The sequence below is a fragment of the Ambystoma mexicanum genome, chromosome 5p (genome assembly GCF_040938575.1).
Source record: "Ambystoma mexicanum isolate Mex_15411 chromosome 5p, UKY_AmexF1_1, whole genome shotgun sequence".
Classification (NCBI taxonomy): Eukaryota; Metazoa; Chordata; class Amphibia; order Caudata; family Ambystomatidae; genus Ambystoma; species Ambystoma mexicanum.
The window spans coordinates 1093944795-1093965272 of record NC_090930.1 but is presented as its reverse complement, the minus strand read 5'-3'; the positions used below and the strand labels follow the sequence as shown (position 1 = coordinate 1093965272).

The 20478-nt window shown below is 49.4% G+C and overlaps 1 protein-coding gene across 1 annotated transcript in view; it reads left to right on the top strand.

Moving 5' to 3' along the window:
- CDKAL1 (CDK5 regulatory subunit associated protein 1 like 1) overlaps positions 1-20478 on the top strand; it is a 3349023-nt gene that overhangs the window by 3083657 nt on the left and 244888 nt on the right. The window contains exon 13 of the mRNA XM_069613575.1: positions 13252-13335. Coding sequence (XP_069469676.1) covers positions 13252-13335 — 84 coding nt within the window. The remainder of the gene's footprint in view (positions 1-13251; positions 13336-20478) is intronic.

Sequence of the window (20478 nt, the reverse complement as noted above, 5' to 3'; positions counted from 1 at the left end):
CCCTTCTATTTTCTCACCCCTCTCTTAACACATAAAAGAAATACACATCATAGGAAATTCAGCAGTTATGGTGTATTCCATCCTGAAACTTAGCCAGGTCTCCATGATAAATGCCAGATTAGAGGAATTCAGCCTTGAGATGAATCTGGCTTGTAGCATCTTGATGCAAAGGATGGCCTCGTCACATTCACCAGGAGCATGGTTCTGAAGCTCAAGAAATCCTGGATAGGGCCGGGATCGAAATTGCCGGGGTGCTGGTGATTATTTAGCTCCACCTTGTAGCCTAGAAGAACCTGGTTAACTTGACACCAACAGCTGCCTGGAGCCACTCTTCGACTCCCCTGGCCAACTGGTGCCATAGAAAGGGGTGATAATAGTTGTGTGTTTTGTAATGTGTACATGGATGCATTTGGAGGACTCAACTAGAAGACTTCTAAAGTACTGTAGGTTATGCACAATGGACACAAAGCTGTATTTTGCATCTTGTGGAGGATTTGCAGCACACTGTGTAATGGCCCCTCCTTCCGCAGCAATAGCTACTGCTTACGATCTGATCGACACATGCTGGTTTTCCCTCCTGCTCATCTAGTTTTTATTTTGGTTGCTGCAGGTACTTCTTTTACTGTCTTTGGTCTGTGCGCCTTCCCCACTGGCAAGCATGACTGTGGGCGACATGGAGGGTGCGGACTAGTACTTCCAATGTCTTCCCTGACCCAGTTGTCAGCGCCCCCTCAACCAATCCCCAACATCCCTATTAATCTTATGAAGACGGTGGCAGGAGGGGATGCCGGATGCCTGGCTACAATACCATGAGAGCATGTGCGTGAACACGTACCAGGCTGCCAGCACATTCATGACTATTAGCTGTGCAAAGGATTTAAGCAGTCTGAAGAAATTGGGCCTGGATGCAGCAGTGGGAGATTTCATTACCCCTCCCAGCGCTGCACATCTTCTTGTCCTATAGAGCAAGTTCTGCCACTGATAGGACCTGTGGCTTGCAATTTGCTAGGAAATGCTTATGCCACAGATCCTTTTTTAACGGCATTGAGGCTATGTCTTTTATCACTTGGCTGGAACTGGGACATCCAGAAGATATCCGGTTAAATCTTGCCCCCTCCTCCTCCCGAGTCCTCCTTAGAGATGGCTTTGGCAATCTGACATTCCTTTCATGCTGAAGTCTGTATAATTCCAGGGTGTTTTCCTGTGTGGACATAATGAAAAGCGCTCTTAACTGTTTTATCCTGAGTACATTTTCACCATGCACTATTTAAATGTTTGGTAATCACGTTTTTAAAAATATATACCCTGTTAAGGTGACCGGGTTTATCCTGTGCATTGAAGCATGTTATACAGAATACCTGGCTGCCACAACAAACCTGGACAAGTAACCGGAAACACACTAGGTACGACCATCTGCCACCATTACCCGCAGGAAAGTTGGCAGCTGGCCTAGAGAGGAGGTAAGATGGGCCGGCGTACCACAACCAAGAACGTTGGTAGATACCACTAAGTGGCAGCCAACGACTCACACCAGAGGTTTCACCAACCGGCCTTACTAACCCATTTCCCCTTCCTGCTCCTCCAACTTAACCAACGCCACTACACTTGACTAGGCGCTAGCCACACTACACATAAACACACCAAGAATCAATCTAATGTTCGCACCCTACCACCTCTCTGAGATTCTGGAAGCAAACCAAGAGGTAACGCCTCAGTACATAGTCCATGAATCCATCAGCTACACAATTGCACACCAACATGACAGATGGCTCATACACAAACAGCCATCCGCCACTCAGGACCCCTTATGGTCACAACTAACCAGTGCACACACCACAATCCTCCCCAACATCACATGACACACACACACACACCAACACACACACACACTAGCATACATCCGAGGCACTGAGTCCGACCCATATTTTTACAACACACAGGGCCTCCCAAACCAACTCCCACCTGCAAAACAATGCTCACAGATGCCAGTTCCTTCTGGTTTGGAACCTATCCTATTATCCTATCTCCTTTAACATACCCAACCCTACTCTCTTGCAGAACCACATCAGCGCCTGGACATTGCCCTTTGGTGGTAGCAGTGTGTGGTATAAATCAACATAACAGAACAAACTGTGTTGTATGCAGTGGTCGAATTATTAAAAAAACGAAAATAGCTGTGGAACGATGTTCCCTCTGCCCTGCCCCCTTTTCGGCTCCCTCCACTCCCTGTCACTGCCATCCGTTTCCTCCCCCTCCGAACCCTCCATGCGCTCTCCCCCAATTCTAACCCCCTAAATGGCTCCTTTCTTTCCTCCATTCCACCCCACAACCCCATGTTTTACAACTTTTCTAGCAAGACTGAATGAAAACATAGTGAAGGAAAATGCATTTAAATGACCACCATTAGGGTGTTGTTGTCCCCCTCAGCACGCAGCTTGCAGCCTCCTCTTCCAATCACCCACCGTTCACACCTTTTGAGAGACATGACCAGCCCTATAGCCAGTGACACATCCCTCCCATTACCTGCAAACACTTCTGCACCTACAACAATTCGCAGATTGCTGTCGAACTGTGCTTTTTGACTGCTTGGGAATGTGCTTTATGTCCCAAGCAGCAGTGCTTTAAGTGGGCCGGGGCCATCCATGGCCGGGCCCCCGGCAGTCTCCAGAAAGTGCTCCCGAGCTGGGGCCCTGCCGGGGCCCACCCCAGACTAGCCCCAGCCAGCTGACACCTCAGGCAGCCCGTGTAGAGGCTGCACAGTTACACGAGCTGCCTGCAGGCGTCAGTACTTTGGTTCTAAACTGAACTACTGACAGCAGCAAGCAGCAGGCGTAACCATGCAGTGCTGGCTGCCTGATGTCTATGTACTCGAAACAGGAGGAGGGCTGGACTTCCCAGTTCTCCTTTTTGTTTTTCGAGTAACTAACTAGTCATCACCCAGCATGATGCTGGGTGATGAGTAGTTACTCGAAAACAAAAGGAGAGACTGGGCCCTCCAGCCCTCCACCTGTTTCAAGTACAGACCTTTCATTCGAGGAGCCTGTGGTTAAAGCGGTCACCTTGAATGGAAGGGCTGCGTGCCAGCTGTGACACACTGGTGTCGCACCTTTTGGTGTGCCCAGCCCCTTTTGTTTAAAAGGATTGGCTGGGTGCATCAAAGGTAATAATGCCAGTGTGCCCCAGCTCCACCTTTTAAAAGCCGTCGCCCCCCGCCCTTAATCGAGGTGGGGATCTCGTGTCCTTAGGCCACACCCCCTAACTAGGTCCTCCCTTCGATTTCCAATCCCAGTTCAAGCACTGCCAAGCAGTCTTATTGTGAAGCTAGAGTGTTTTCTGTTGCTAGAGTGATTCACAGCTCTGTTTCAAAAATTAAAAAAATCAATGGATGCGTTGCTGACTCAATAATTGGGACTCGGCTGCAGATCATAGGCAGATTGGGGGTGGCTCCCAACCTTTTAATGTAGTGTCTAAGGTCAACATTTCGCTTTGGTGGTGCGCGTTTCATCGATGTGAGCCCTTCTGCATATGTCTGTGACCTTTTTGAAAACAGCTGCCTTCAAGAAGAAGGGGAGGAGGGAGGCAGGCAGGGGGTCTTTAGCAGCAGCTGTGTTTACGTCTGCGTTAGTGGTCAAGGCCAAGTTGTGCCAAGGCGTCTTTATTATGTGTGTGTGAATTGGAGGAATCGGATAACGGCTCACCACCACCGGCCTCGGTAATGTTAGGCGTCGCTTTTGCCAGACGTAACCAGTTAACCACTGTCGATCCTGACATACATCGAATAAAGAAATCTTAGTGCTTGGATGCTTTGCAATTTGTGGCATCGTCTGTGGTTTTCAATGGGTTTGGGGTGTATTCTCGTTTCTAGCTACACCCTATCCTTTGAAAATATGCATTGTAATGATCATGATTTGTTATTAATATAGCGCTTTCGCCAAAGCAATGTACATGGAACATCTACATACAATTGGTACTCATTTATCGATCTCTGAAGGATGAAAGGCTAAGTTGACCTTGTAGGGATTTGAACCTGAGACCTGCAGATCGCCATAGCGAGTGCTCAACTCGCTCAGCTATCTTACCGACATTGCAGAACTGTTTGAGGAAAGGGGAGGGCTTGTAATTTCAATCAGGCTATGAGCGCACCCCATGAGTTCTCCCAAGCCAGCTCCACTGGCTATTTTGCATTTGTACATTTGAATTGGTCTGAAGAGTAACTGCTCGATGGGAGCTATGCCTTATAAATAATGGTCATAAATATCTAAATCCATTTGCAATGTGAGACGCTGGTTAGGGGACGTTTGACCATCCACACAGCACCCTATGTCTTTATCTGGTTTGGGGAGACCCGTTGCAATGATTTGTGAATGTTTGCAATCCAGCAGGCATACATATACATGTGGCGTGTGATAGTTGCAACATCCTTAAGCAATGTTATGTCAGAAGCCATCGTACTGCTCACCGCTGTGGGCGTGTTTTCTGTTGTTTATACCAAGGCTTCATGTTGATCAGTTGTTTAGTGATGTGAGGGATTTCACATTGTGTTCACTTGGTTTAGAATCATTTTTTTATACAATACCTTCTCACATTTTATCTGCACAGTCAGGTTAATTCAGGAGTGCTACAGTTTGATAGATCAGCGAGGGCCGTAATCAGTGTTAGTGGCCGAGTTAAAGGCACAAGCACGACGAGTAAAGCTGAGCGGTGTGGCCTTATTGGCACGCTATCGGGATGAAGATCAGTTTGCCGTTGTGTACTCGTGCAGCTGGACATATGTTAGGATATGGTTTATTAGCACATAATGATGTAGCAGCTGCTCTGTGTCTGTTGTGAATTGTTCTTCATTCCTTACCGGACACTAGATCCATGAGTCGCTCTCCAAGTTCACCCCAATGTGGAAATCTTCTTGCTGGCCATTTAGAGGAACTCCTCCCTACATTCCATGTAGCCAGTAATGCTTCTATTGGTGCTGCTGTGTGCCCTCAGGGGTTTGGGGGGGGGGTTAGATTAGCATGGCATTTCAGAAATCACACAAATTACTTTGTAGTGGTGACATGCACCAAGAGAATTCCTTGGTTCATGAATTTAAGATGCTGGTTTGCTTTGGTCCAATAAAAAGAACATCTGTACACTGGTTGATGATGCATAATGAGGTGGTACTAATCTGGAGCTCACCCTGTAGGAAAATTGCAAAAGTATTTGAACTTATCAGTAGTTCAACTTTGGCCCACATTGTTGTCAAGCAGGAACGAGGGAAAGTCTGGCTTCACAAATGTGAGGTATTTCACCATCCTCACGGTTGGTGTGTGCTCACTCGCCTGGTCCTTTTTTGTAATGTTTAATTAAATGTAATTATGGTAGACCAACCTCAGAAAAATGTGTGGGGCTAATCCACACACATTTTCCTATGCTCACACCATGACAAACGCATAGACCTGTAACGGTTTATTGAGAGGCCACCCTCAACACAGGGAGTTCCTTCCCTCCCTAAGCTAAGTGTCACACAATAAACGGTTAATGTTAGTTCTTTTATTCAGCCCTATTTCAGCATCATATCATATGCTCCTTGGATTCTGTGGGGGTTGTCCTTTAATCACCTTAACCCAAAACAGGCCCACCACTTGAGAAGCGAGTACACAGTTATGCATAAAGCAAGTTTATTGTACAAAGCTCTGGGGAGCGGTTAGATTGTGTTGTAGGACGAAACTAACCCAAATCTCAACAATACAACATAAGTTGACAGTTTATATACTTCTGCAAACATAAAAAATACTCCTACACACTTTTATTAACACCCACCCCCAAATATGATTGGACAAAACCTCTTCAAAGAAATCCCATCTTTCCCCAATCCATCAATTTTAATTGGTCAGGCTTATCTCCATTCTTCTCTTCAGATCATATTCAAAACACACCTCTTCTTGGGATTCGGTATAGTAGCTTCTGACATTGGTGCATGGTTTAAATACTAGTATTGAAAACATAATTAACTGCTAGCAATAACTGGCCTAAAACCTTTCACTTTACGCATGATTGCACATGGTCTCGCTGACGTATTTTGGGAAATAGAGGAAGGTCTGCATGAACATTATTTTTCTTGAACTATAGATAGCCATATTCTGGTGCCTTAATCTAATTTATGCAGCCACATAAAATCTTTGATGACCTGGAAAAATAACTAACCATCAGACCCTGGCCTTGGGCCCTATTTACTACCACCAAACAAATTACCAATCCCCACTAAAGATTTTCACACAAAGGGCCAGATAACATCTGTTCTCTTGCAAGCACTGTGAATCTTGCCCTGTTCGTAAAACCTTATTGCTAGGTAACCAATTCTCTTTCCCGTCAAGAATGTTCCTGCTACTTTTAGAATGCCTGTGTAACAACTCATCGTTGAAAGAAAAAACACCCCCCTGTATGAGTTTGTGTTAGTGTTGTATTTACAGTTTTAATATTGCATTTTCCTGCGTGAATCATGGATTTGCGACACTATCACAGTGTTGCTATCATCGTCAGTATGGTGTGCGCAACATATATTCTTTGCAATACAGGGAGCCCTGCTTGACCATCCAGACAATCCTTCTGCCTGAGCTTCCAATGAACTCACAACCAGGCCGGTGTACAGGAAATACATTTGTATTCATATGAATTATAGATAATCAAAATCCCACTAAACTACCCATGCCACCTTTGTTGTGGTTCACAATTAACTTCTTGTTACATAAATAAATCACATCAATGGGTTGGGAAAAAACAAATTATAATACTTTTCTTTCTACAGATTTCAAACTAAATGATCATCAAAACTGGTCCCTGAATAACATCACTTTACGCTTGCAATGCTGTACAATTTTGTTTTTCCTGCATACTTAAAAGGCTAGCAGTAAATAAACACAAGGTGATATAGCAGTGGGTTTTTCAGACCCCTTCTACTTTGGTTTGTGTTGGGGAAATCGGACAGAAAAATTGGGATGATTTAGAAATTTTGGATTTCTGACCCCTCCCCCTCCACTTAACGGTCTGTGTTGGGAAGCTGAACCGAAAGATTGCCCAATTTAAATTACAGGCTGTATTTTTCAGCGCACACTGGGAATGAGCTTTGTTAATTTTGAATTTTAACATAAATCACCCTGTGGTGTTGTGCCCAGGGGAATTAATTAAATTACATATTCTTTTTAGTTAAATAGACTAAGGATCTACACGGTTTTGCCCCCCGCCCACAATAAAGTGAAAGGAGTTAAGGTAGGCAGATTCCCCCACATTTGTTTTCAATTAGCTCAATTCTACTCACATATAAAGCCTCTGTTTAAAGTCCAGGAAAGCTGGCTGCATTTTAGGACACTCTGGAAAGATAGGGCAGGGTCTGGTCACTCCACTCTCAAGGATGGCACCCCACCCTTCACCATAGGCCGCAGTAATCATTTTTGTAGGCCTCCCTTGCAATAGACGGCTTCATCCAGATGCAATGCTCTGCAATCTCCTCGGGTGTTTCCTTGCGGTTGTCACATGGTACATTTCAGCAGCTCTTTCCCTTCCTCACAGTGCATCCACGATATATACTAGTGATGGCAACATCAAGTTTACAATCTTGGGCAGTACCCCGCAAGAGTTCGCGCAAATAGGATTGAAAAGTTACCCTTCTCTCCTCCCAAATCCAGCCCCTCTTTAAGGGTTGGTTTAGGAGTCTTGAGCAGACATATGGCAATTCCCATTTGCGGTCCCCATTTGATCTCATTTCAAATTTTTGGCAAGAGCTAGTTATGTAGCAAAACTGCACAATTTTACTAGTAACTACCATAATATATATATTCTGCTTGAGCTAATCATGGGGAGTTTAATAAAACAGCTAGGGCCGCACCATGTTACATAGCCTTTTGGCAATGTTCCGCCTTTTTCACAAAAAGCATGATCATTAGGAACTTGCAGTTTATTCCCACATTCCTAATTTTACCCTTGACCAGTTTGTGGCACTGTTAAATTCAGGTTTAGATGGCCATTACATTTCCTGGATTTACAGGTGGATGAATTTTATTTCAACAAAATTGCCTGGAAATTATCTAAAAGATTACACATTAATCAATGCAGTATGACTTGTGGTTGCTGGGGAAAGAAAGGCCTACGTTATAATAGTCCTTTAAAATTAATAATACATTTTTAGGTTAATGCAAATAGGAGCTCCGCTTCCTCCAAACCATTTGTTTCTCTTGGTCGCCTGTGACCACTGGTTTTATTAGTCTCTTTGTTGTTGGAAGTTGATTGTTCAAGGTTGGTGGGTTCATATCGTAATTGGGGGGGATACATTTGCTACACAGAGATCTCTCACTGCAGATAGTGAGCCGGGCCGGCCCTATGATGTCTCGAGGCCTGTCCTCTTATCCGAAGGGGACCATCATCCTGATCTGAAAGGCTTGTATATCCTGTATTTCTTTCAAAGTTTCAACTTCCCTTGATTGTAGCCCCCTATTTTCACACCACCCTCCTACATTCTGGTCATGCACCAGCCAGCGCCAATTGTCCTGCAGAGAGCCAAACCTTCAGAGACAACAAGTCTAGAGAAAGTTTGTTTTCCAACACCCTTCAAGCAGGGCCCATTTTATTGCAGTTGTAAACAGTTGGGATGCACATCCCAGGGTGGCAGTGGGGAAGCCATTTGGGAATTTAGCCCATTGTCCTTTGCTGAAATTAACTCTCATACTGCATTTTCTAAAATCAGCCTTTAGTCTTTGACACACAGTGTGTTTTATGGATCAGAGTTCACTTTGCTGTTGCACTGAAAGTGCAGGGCTGGTTCTTTCAGTCATTAACAAAATGCACTTTTAATTGCTTGCTTATCATTTTTCTGCTGAAAAGTGGGTCTGAAGTGTCACAGTGCACCCCCCTTTTTGATGGGTGACAGTTTCATTGAAGAAATTGCTGCATTTATTTCTCATCCCACAGTGTGATGTGCTTTTGCAATCTGCACTCAGATTACATTTTTGTTATAGCCTTCTCTGAATTTCCCCTGCAGAAAGACACCTGCATAGTCTGTCTAAATAGGCCCAATTTTTCAGCGTGCAGGTTTCTGAATGCTGGCAGGCCAGTTTTCCAGTGGACCCTTCAGTTCTGTTGGTTTGGGGCCTTTGATTACATCCTACAGACACTTGTTCTCTGGGTGGACACAGCCTACAGGCACAGTCCGCCCTGTCATATTAAGTTGGGATAAGACAGCCAGGAGTACACCCTTTCATCTCCAAAAAGGGGAGGACCAAGCTTCCCCCTGCCATGGCAAGCCTGATTAACTAACAAAGGCTCCATGGATTTGCCCTGCTCTTTTATTGGGTCCTGCAGCTGGTGGCAGCAATTAGCAAACCAATTAGATGGTACTTCAAACAGGCCCACATGAGATTTGGCTGCAGAGGTTAACGAAGGAGAGAGGAAACCCACACAGCCTTTCATATGTAACTGTGTCAACTTGAAGCCAGCTTCCGCCCTCAGGATCGATGAGCATGAACTGTCATGGCTGGAACTGCATGTTTACAGTGGTCCAATGCGCAGGGGGACCCCATTCATAAGGTACAATAATGTGGTTTGCAGGAGCCAGAGAGTCTGGTCTCTCTCTCTGCAGCTTCAAGGGAGACCTATCCCTTTAATTGCGAGCCCCAGAAAGATCCATTAACCAGAGAGACTCTTTGATCGACAACAGACTGGAAGATGGGTCGGAATTGGTATCACAAGTTTTCACCCCTTTTCCTTTCCTATTGCAAAGCACTCTGTTTATGACCTCATGCATATAGGAGATTGTTGGTGGGGACCCCAGGATTGGTTCATTAAGGTGGGCCTAGCCTACACCAATTACTGTGGCCCACTTGGCTTTAAAAGAGGGCTGAGCCCCTCTTTTGGCAGATCATCTGAAGACTTTGCAAGGAGTAGCAAGATGAACTCCTCATTGGACTCTGGCTGAAGGTACAGTCTGCCTTACATCTTCCACAAGTGAAGGAAGGCCAGGACTTCCAAAGAGAGAAGCAAGATTCCTCCACCAGGGAACAGAGGGAGATACCGAATCCAGAGGATCCTCTAGCTGCTCTAGAACTGGTACCCACCATCACAGAGCGTACCCTGCTAGGCTCTGCAGCAAGCTTCCTAGGTAGGAAGTGCCAGAAGGTCTCTGAACCCGAACCAAAGGACAAGGCAGCTGCCTGCAACACACCCCTCAGCTTTGCGCCATCCACCTTATATGATGACACAAGCCCATTGAAAAATCTGGTTTAAGGGCCTCAACTAGCATTTACCGACATTCGCCTTAAATGACATTTTTGAGCCAGTCGAGTTCCTCGAGCTACAACTGACTGCAATGCTGACCGTTGTCAAGCTGCAGTCACTTAAATACATCTGAGACGTCTCGACCAGTGATTCATAACCGCTGATCAGCACCGAGGCAATGATTCTTGACCCCGAGACGCCGTGTAGGCCAGCCTTCAGCCATTCGTCCAGCTTTGTGCGCCGAAGCGTCTTGCCACCTGATAACTGCAGCTGACTCCTGTCTTGAACTCTGTCCCAGAAGCGTGCAAAGCGCCCTGAAGCCAACTTGACCCCGTCGAGCATCAGGAACACCTGCAGCACAAGGTACATTGTGGTTCTGTCCCCAGGATCCTTCCCAGAAGGCCCCTAGAGACGTTTTAAGATCCCATTGCTCCCTTGGTACTAAAGCCTAGTACGTTTATTTTATTTATTTTTTCTTTTATTGAGCATTTAGGCGCTTGTACAACTGAATAGTGTTTCAAAGCCCCACATGGCTGAATGGGAAGAGAACAGGGGAAAAATAACAATAGCAAAAACAGTAAAACACAGTCATGGTCCTACTAGGCCTTGTAGCATTCGGCCGTGCAATTGCAGTGAGGAGAAGTGCAGGATATGAGGGGAGCAGACGCATGGGCAAGTGCTGGTGGAGGTCCCGGGAGGGAAGTGCTAAGGGGAGCCAAGAGGGAGAACCTCAGGCTAAGTGCTAGTGCAGGTGACTCCCAAGGGTGGGATGCAGAGCTGCCAAGCAGGTGCTCGCAAGGGCAGTGCTGGTGAGGCGGGGGGCTGCCGGCCCCTGGTATCGACTAGGTAAGAGGGCCTGGAATCCAGTGTGATTGATGAGGATCAGGCTGCCAGTCACAGTGGCAGTGGGGTGATTAGCAGGGGAGGGAAAGAGGTAGAGAACAGCAGACGTTTGAGCAATTTTGGGAACTTTAGGAGGTCTGGCCCAAATCTGAGAGGGGCAGGGAGGCTGTTCCAAAGGGAAGCGCCAGCCGAGGAGAGAGACCTGTCCCCTACTCTCTGCTTGGAGAAGTGGTTGACAATCAAAGAGTTGGAGGTAGAGGAGCGTAGGGCTCGAGCAGGGGACTATTTAGAGAGGGAACGTTGGAGGTAGCGTGGTCCCAGGCCCCAGAGGGCCTTAGGAATGATGCAGAGGTTCTTGAATGTGATCCTTGCAGCCACCGGGAGCCCGTGGAACGATTTTAGGGATGGGGACATACGGTCTCTGAGCTTGAGGCCAAGGATGAGTCTTGCAGCCCTATTCTGGATTTGCTGGAGGGGACGTAGGGAGGAAAGGGGGAGATTGAAAAAACTGTTGTGATTATTAAACATACCAACTACCCTCCTGTCAGTATCCAGAGTTCATCCCTTTTCCTTCTTTAAAACTGCCTGTCGCCTGAATTACTTTACATGGTGGGTTGTATTTCGTATTGTTGCTAGAACTGTCTTTTGTGATATAAATAAAGTTTGATACAACCTTGACTGGACAGTCACTTTTATCATTGGGTAATAATTGTATTTTCGAGTTGCAACTAACCAATGATCCACAATCTTTCAGAGATAAGCCTGATGTTCCGTCCACGCTACCCAAAAACTGGGGAAGGAGGTTTATAATTTGCTTGTTGTTCCAATCTTTTCTGATCCCTTCTGGTGTACTAGAGGTGTGGGGCTGATTGATGGTTTAGAAACAGATATTCACCCCTCAATCACGTGGCCCGAAAGGGGATTTGTCACAACAACTGTGTCAGTCTTGGATTACAATTAACTCTGAAAAGCTCACCCACACATTAAACTAAAGGCTTGTGATCTTTGCTGCAATATGGAACCCCTTTTTTTAATTCATGAGCAGAAAGGGGACTATTTATGTCTATGGGTGTTTCACACTCTGCGTACTGTCTGGATCTCGAATATTTAAGCATGAATCTCCACGTGTCCTTCCACTGGAATATATGTGTTACATATAAAAACAATTAATTTAGGGAAAAGTTTGTCTTAATGAATCTTTCAGCATAACATTTTCCGTTCGGTTTGGGTCGTAAAACATATCTCATGAAACATATGAAATAGAACTGCTGCACCTACGTATTCTGGTTCTTTTGTTGTCAGTTAGATCCACATTATGTTTCAAAGTTCTTACAGAAATGCTCTCTTCAAGGCATAATTCCAAAGTAGGTGTCTGTATCCCAGTGCTTTAAGTGGAATTAGAAATAGTGGGGGGGGGGGAGTCTCGTTAGGGTGTGTGGCCTAAGCACAGCAGTTCTAAGGCCACACCCCCTCTCGAAAGCCCCCCTTGCCTAAAGGGGGTGCTGCTAAAAGAAGTCGAGCTAGGGCGCACTGGCATTATTACCTTTGATGCGCCCAGCTCCTCCTTTTAAACAAAAGGGGCTGAGCACACCAAAGATATGACACCAGAGTGCCCCAGCTCACACTCGGCAGACAGCCTTTTCATTCAAGGAGCGGCTTGGTGCAACGCTTTAACCACGGCCTCCTGGCATGAAAGGGCTGCCTGCTGCTGATGGCTCTGTACTCTGAAACAGGAGGAGGGCTGGACTTCCCAGCTCTCCTTTTGTTTCTGAGTAAATAGTCCCCATCCAGCATGAAGCCTTTGTGCCTAGAGAGGTGTGGCCATGTGCAAGGCTACGCATGGTCAGGCTTGTTGATAAAATGTAAGGGAATTTTTTTGGCTGGAAAATATTGCTTTGCTCCTGTCCCCCATGAAAGGATCTGTGGGGATATCACACGATCGCCGGAGCGTGTTCTTGCGAGATCGCACATAACGTGATCTCGCGAGCCCCGTCCCTTAAGGCCACAACAGGATCCCCCAAGATTAAGGAAGGAGGTGGACTAGGAGGACAGTAGCCAGTGTTAACTTTCACTTATTTATGCAGCCTTTAAGATATGGTATTTTGTTCCCTCTAATATGGAATGTCGAATTTCTTGCACTTCCCTTACCTGTCGTCTTCACTTTCACAGATTGGCGAGCGGCAACAAGTCTTGGTAACAGAAGAATCCTTCGATACACAGTACTACGTTGCTCACAACCGGTTCTATGAGCAGGTTAGTTCAGCAATAGTATTCATGGCCTGTTTATGCCGAGCAACAGAAAGATTGTAACGTCATGGGTAGATGGGAACCATTTCTTATGGGAACTTTGTGCTCTAGAGTAAGATTAATTGGCGTGTAGGTTGGGCACCTCCTCCCTGTTATACCGCATATTAGGCTGTAAGAATTGCACACATCTGTGGCAAGGACGAGTTGCCGTATTTGACAGTTATATTCAGTTTAGATCAATATTAAAACAAACTATGCAAAACCGAAAACAAAGAATGTCCAACTACTAATGTTTCTTTAAGAGAGGGTGAAGCTAAAAAAAAAAAGGCATCAAACTTAAATGTGCCCATTGCCTGCTGCCACACTGTATAGTCTACTTGTTCGTGTGTGAGGTGGAAACTAGAAATCCTCTGGCCTAAGCATTTTTGAATGCAATCCCTGGTTGTGTCCCATTCACTCCTGATGGAAGGCAGTGCTGTACAATTGCCATGTTTTTGTGAATGATTTTCCTGTGTTAGTCCCGAGACATACCTCAACGCGCCACGTTTTATGCTGTTTTCTTAATCACATTTCTGATGAATAATTTCAAATGTTACTTTTTCTGTATATTATTTCTTTTAGTTTTGTGTTTACATTTTTTTTTTCATTTCAAAAATGTTTGATTTGTCTTTTGAATTTGCCGAGTTATGCAAGAGCCGCTGCTTTTCCTTCACCTTTTCTTCGCCACAGCGGCACTGACTCTCTGGTGCTACCCACCCTTGCCTCTCATTAGCACCAGTGCTGATTCCACTTCCTGATCCCAACCTGCTGCACATCCGACTCTGCTTCAGACCTCCCCTTCTCATTTACCAGCCCCCACTGGCCTCATTCAGGTCCAATTCCCTCGGACTCTGAGCCACCCTTATCACCCCTCAGTGGTGGTTCTTCTATCCTGAATTGGCAGCTCTTTTTGAGTCTGTCCCTGTTTCAGGCGTCTCGGATTACTTCAGAACTGGAATCATGTAGTTCTCTAGCATGGGGTCTGGCATGGATTCACATGCTCATGAATATTCCCCGCCGTCAGGCCGGGAATCCTCGGTATAGAAAAAAATCAGTATCAGTTTTGTTTCTGATCTGTCTGTCTTAGTAGTAACCGATCACTGGTCTCTGGGTCATACTGCCCCCAGCCAATGACTGCCCTCTCCCTAAGCCCCGCCTCTGGCAGCCATCCTCAGATTTTTACCGCACGTTCAAGTGTTGGGAGTCCTCGTGCTGTAGCTCTCGAGCTTTTGCTGCGTTTTCGCGCTTTTTCAGGAGATTTTTCTAATTTTTCGGTTAAATATAGCCTCAAGCTCCACCGTTTCTACATCCGATCGAGGATCCGTTTCGGTTTCTACGCCCCTCAAGGGTGAAGATTTCGTCGAGTGACGCTTTTGGAGGATTCCAGAAGTTCCGAGGCCTACCCTGGACATGGCCCAGGAGAAAGGAAGCTCGACGCCTGGGAAGCTGTTCAGGACCTGCCCTGGATGCCAGCTTCAGAATGTTTTCAAGGAGGACGAGCATTCGTTATGCCTCTACTGTCTCCATGAGGACAAGACACACACGGAGAAGGACTGTGTGTTTTGTGGGAACATGTCGGAGCGGACCATGAAGTCTCGCCAACTGGCTGGAAGGGAAGAGCCCGTCAGACGAGAAGAAGAAAAAGAAGTCAGAGCGGTCTTCTAAGTCCTGTGAGGGCGCCCCAGCGACGGGGGCCCAACAAAAGGCCAAGCACTGCGAGCCCGCCGGCACCGGGAGCGCCGAACGGTCTGGCTCCTTGGCTGCCAGGCAGGGCGCATCCTCCCCGGCGCCATCAACCACGAGCCAACGCTCTGGCTCGGGTAAGAGGAAGTCCGAGAACCCGGCGAAGCTTCTGGAGAGGCCCCGGTTGATCTCGAAGATTCCGGCAGAGGGGGAGTGAGGCTCGGACCCTCCCCCCAAGGTGAAGGCCCCAGGCGTACAGAAGGTGACTATGGCCTTAATTCACCCTGCTAAGACCTCGATTGAGGATGTCGCAGCGGCCCTGGCTCAGACTGTGGAGGCTACGCCAGTGGAGGCAATCTCAGGACCCAGAGTCTCCCTGCCACCACAGAGGGAGTCATCTTTCAGGCCCATTGAGAAGACCCCCACGAAGTCCTCGTTGGAAAAGGTGGGGGAGGGGCAGGTGGCCATCGTGGATACGGACACGACCTCTGAAGAAGAGCTCATCCAAGTCGTGGAAGAGGCCCAGCCCATCGGGAGGGATCCCGACGAGGGTGACGACGAGAGCGACTGTGTCGACAACGAGGTTCCTCAAGAGCCCTCGCGCCCGTCGTTTCCGGCGCCGCAGGACACTTCGGCGGCCATTTTGTCAGCGATTCAGTCCTTATGCTCGGAGATAAGGACAAGGTTGCCCCTCCCCCCGACGGAGGTACCCGAGCCAGACCCGACGGGGGAACCGGAGCCAGGACCTTCGGAAAGTCCACCGCATAAGAGGACGACGACGCATCCTATGCCACCTCTCCAACCTCTGCGGCCTGCTCTGCCTGCCCCCCGGTCTACTACCCACGGGGATGATACAGGCACGGACACGGCTACGACAGGTACAGATGACGACGGAGGCGTCCCCACCCGACGACATTGGATCCTTTCATGCCATAATTCCCAGGGCATCCGAGCTCTTCCAACTCTGCCCAGAAGAGAAGAAGGAAGGGTTCCTATACCAACGGCGCGAGGCTAAAAGGAAGACGGTCCTCGCCGTACCACTTCTTGATGACATCTGGGATGAGGGGCTCGCCCTCCTCAAGAACCCTGCCACAGTGCCGGCAGAGAGGGACCGTTACGAGAAGAAGTACCGGGTCCCAGACGCTGCCCCCTTGTGCCTTCGGGCGCAACCTACCCCGGATTTGGTCGTTTTGGCGGCGGCAAAGAAGAAAGCAGGGGGGCATCGGCCTTGACATCAACTTTCCCGCCGGACGGCGAGGGCAGGAAGCTGGACACGATGGGACGACGGGTCATCTCATCCGCAGCGACGACTATCAAGGCGGCCAACGCCCTGGCTATCGTAGCCCGCTACGACAGGGAGTTGTGGTTCAAAAGCGCCCCGCTGTTGGACTTCCTTCCGGATGCCAAAAGGCCCTTGAAATCCTACAGGAAGGTGAGATTGCTTCGGATCACGGTGGCAACGGACATCGCCGACACCGGTTTCCGTCAGTTGCGCAACAGCCTTTGCCTGAGACGACGAGGATGGCTCAAGGCGACGGATTTCCGCCAGGACGTACAAACCAAGGTTTTGGACATGCCCTTCGGGAACAACCTGTTTGGGAAGGCGGTTGATGAGTCCCTTCAGGCCATCAAGACAGACACGGAAACTGCCCGGGCACTGGGAGTGCTCCAACAACGACAGCCGTCCTTTCGGAGCTACGGAGGCAGACAAGGTGCCTCAAAGGGATCCGGCAGTGGCTCCTCCACGAACCGCCAAGTGGCAAGATCTTCGTCCCAGGAAGCCTACAGGGGACACGGCAAGTCAGATGGGGCCCGTCGTCGACAGGGAGGTCAAGGAGGCAAGGCAGCCTCCAAACAAGATGGAACCGACCGTGGGGTCAGGCCCCCGCCGAAGCACCCCGGTGGGAGGCCGGCTGGCGAGGTTCATCAGCATGTGGGAGTCCATCTCCACCAACAGTTGGGTGCTGGACGCCCTGGCCCAAGGGCACACCCTCGAGTTTCAGAAGTGCCCTCGCGTTCCACCCGTGGCCAGGAAGGAAAATCACGTCCCTCAACTACTGTTGGAAGTAAGGGCGATGCTCAAGAAGGGTGCCATCGAGCTCGTCCCAAAGAGGATTCGAAGCTCCGGAGTTTACTCAAGGTACTTCCTGGTAAAAAGAAGACAGGAAGATGGCGCCCCATCCTGGACCTGCGACGACTGAACAAGTACATCAAGGCACAGAAGTTCTGGATGGTCACCCTCCAGCACATGCTGGGACAGCTGGAGGAGGGCAATTTCCTGTCGTCGTTGGACTTGGAGGATGCGTACCTCCACATCCCCATTCTAAAAAGACACCAAAAGTTCCTCAGGTTCGTGGTCCAGGGGCGGCACTACCAGTTCAAGGCCCTCCCGTTCGGATTGAAGTCGGCACCCAGGGTGTTCACCAAGTGCCTCGCACCGGTGGCGGTGCAGCTGCGCCTACAGGGGATCCACGTCTACCCCTACCTGGATGACTGGCTCATCCGGGCAAGGGCAAGGGAGCTCGCCGTGGAGCACACTGCGAAGACCGTCCAGCTGCTCACGGACCTGGGATTCTCCAACTTTCCAAAATCCCACCTGGTTCCGTCGCAAGTCGCCCTGTTTCTGGGAGCCAAGCTTGACACAGTGGCGCGGCTGGCCTCGCCGTCAGAGGAAAGGACCAGGACCATTCTGGGCAAGGTGCAGCATCTGCTGGCCACGGATATGGCCAGGGTAAGATCTATCAAGTCCCTCCTCGGGATGATGTCCTCCTACATTTATCTGGTGCGCCTTTGCAGGCTTCGGATGCGCCCCTTACAAGAGTTCCTCGACGCCCGCTGGGTCCAGTCGAGGGGCAGCTTCGAGGACAGGATCCCTCTCAACGAGACGTTCCGTCAGGCGATCCGGTGGTGGGGTACCCGCTCTCATCTGTCGGCGGGCACAAACTTTCAGACCCCAGCTCACCAGGTGACGGTGATGACGGACACGTCCCTGGAAGGTTGGGGAGCACACTCCAAAGATCTTCACGCGAGAGGCCTTTGGCTCCCGGAGGAGAAGTCACTCCACATCAACATCTTGGAGCTCCACGCAGTGTTCTGGGCCCTCAGGTCTTTTCTTCCGTCCCTCAAGGGCAAGGTGGTGAGGATCTTCACCAACAATACCACCACGATGTTCTACATCCGGTTGCAGGGCGGAACCAGATCCCCTGCCCTATCCAAGGAAGCCCAGGATCTGTGGTATTGGGTCGTCGCCCAAGGGATGTTTCTGGTGCCTCTTCATCTGGCAAGAATAAAAAACACGATCGCCGACTCACTCAGCAGAGAGCTGCGCTCGTGCCACGAGTGGGAACTACGCCAGGATCAAGTGGATCGACTCTTCCGATGATGGGGCGAACCCCAAATCGATCTCTTTGCGACGGCGACGAATTCCAAGTGCCGAAGGTTCGTCAGCAGGTTCCCCCAGCCGAGGAGCATGGGCGATGCTTTCTCGTTCCCCTGGGACGGCCTATTTCTTTATGCGTTCCCTCCGCTGCCGTTGCTGCTCCGGCTCATCAACCAGCTCAAGAGGTCCCGGTGCAGGATGATCCTCGTCGCATCGGCGTGGCCGAGACAGATCTGGTTCCCGGACCTTCTGGACTTGTCAAAGTTCACACCAGTCAAACTGCCGACGGACGCAGATCTTCTCTCCAGAGAAGGAGGCGCCATTCTTCACCACAACCCGGAGTCGCTGAACTTGCAGGCCTGGCTCCTGCAGCACTAGAGTTTGGAGGGTATGACACCCCGGTTGACTGCAGAGAGGTTCTTGCAAAGGCCAGGGCGTCCTCAACTCTCAAGTGCTACGGACATAAATGGAAGAGGTTCTCTGTTTGGTGCCGTGCACAGAAGATTAACCCTCTGCGGATTACGGCCCCTCAAGTATTGCCGTACCTACTGTCATTGGCCAAGGCTGGACTAGCTCACGCTTCCATCAAGATAAATCTGGCCGCCATCTCCCGATACACCAGAACTACGGGACGGGCGTCCTTGTGGTCTCATCGACTTGTGAAGGAATTTATGAAAGGATTGTTCCGATCATTCCCTCCGGTGAAGGCCCCTGCCCCGGCGTGGAAGCTCAAAGTGGTGCTGACCAGGCTCATGGGGCCCCCATTTGAACCTATGCATTCGGCACCGTTGAAGTTTCTGTCGTGGATGACAGCGTTTCTCGTGGCCATCACCTCCGCACGACGAGTGGGAGAGATCCAGGCCCTATCTTGCAAGCCGCCATACTTAATGTTCTCCAGCATGGGGTCTGGCATGGATTCACATGCTCATGAATATTCCCCGTCGTCAGGCTGGGAATCCTCGGTAAAGAAAAAACCAGTATCAGTTTCGTTTCTGATCTGTCTTTCGTAGTAGTAACCAATCACTGGTCTCTGCGTCATACTGACCACAGCCAATGACTGCCCTCTAGTTAAGCACCGCCTCTGGCAGCCATCTTCAGATTTTTACTGCACGTTCATGTGTTGGGATCCTCGTGCTATTGCTCTCGAGCGTTAGTGCTATTTTTTCACGTTTTTTGCTCAAAAACTTTGTTTTTTCGGTCAAAAGAGCCTCAAGCTCCACCGAGCGGATGTTGGCTTCCGACGCGGCCAAGGTGAGGTCCATCAAGTCCCTCCTCGGAATGATGTCTTCTTGCATCTACCTCATTCCCATGTGCAGGCTCCGGATGCGCCCGTTGCAGGAGTTCCTGGACGCGCGCTGGATCCAAACGACGGGCGGCTTCGAGGAGAGGATCACAATCGACGAGAGTTTCCGCCGAGCGGTCCGGTGGTGGGGCACCCGCGCGCATCTGACGGCGGGTATGGACTTCCAGACCCCAGACCACCAGGAGACAGTGACCATGGATGCCTCCCTGGAAGGGTGGGGAGCGCACACCGAAAATCTGCACGCGAGAGGCCTTGGGCTCCCGACGGAGAAGTCCCTCCATATCAACGTCCTGGAGCTCCGTGCAGTGTTCTGGGCCCTCAGGTCCTTCCTTCCGTCCCTCAAGGGCAAGGTGGTGAGGATCTTCACCGACAACACCACCACCATATTTTACATCAGGAAACAGGGCGGAACCAGGTCCCCAGCACTGTCCAAGGAGGCGCAGGACCTGTGGCATTGGGCCGTCGCCCAAAGGATGTTTCTGGTGCCGTTTCATCTGGCAGGGATAAAAAACACCATCGCCGACTCACTCAGCAGGGAGCTGCGCTCGTGCCACGAGTGGGAACTACGGCAGGATCTAGTGGATCGCCTCTTCCGACGGTGGGGCACACCCCAGATCGACCTGTTCGCGACGGCGACGAACTCCAAGTGCCGGAGGTTCGCCAGCAGGCTTCCCCAGGCGAGGAGCATGGGCGATGCTTTCTCGTTCCCCTGGGAGGGCCTGTTCCTCTACGCGTTCCCTCCTTT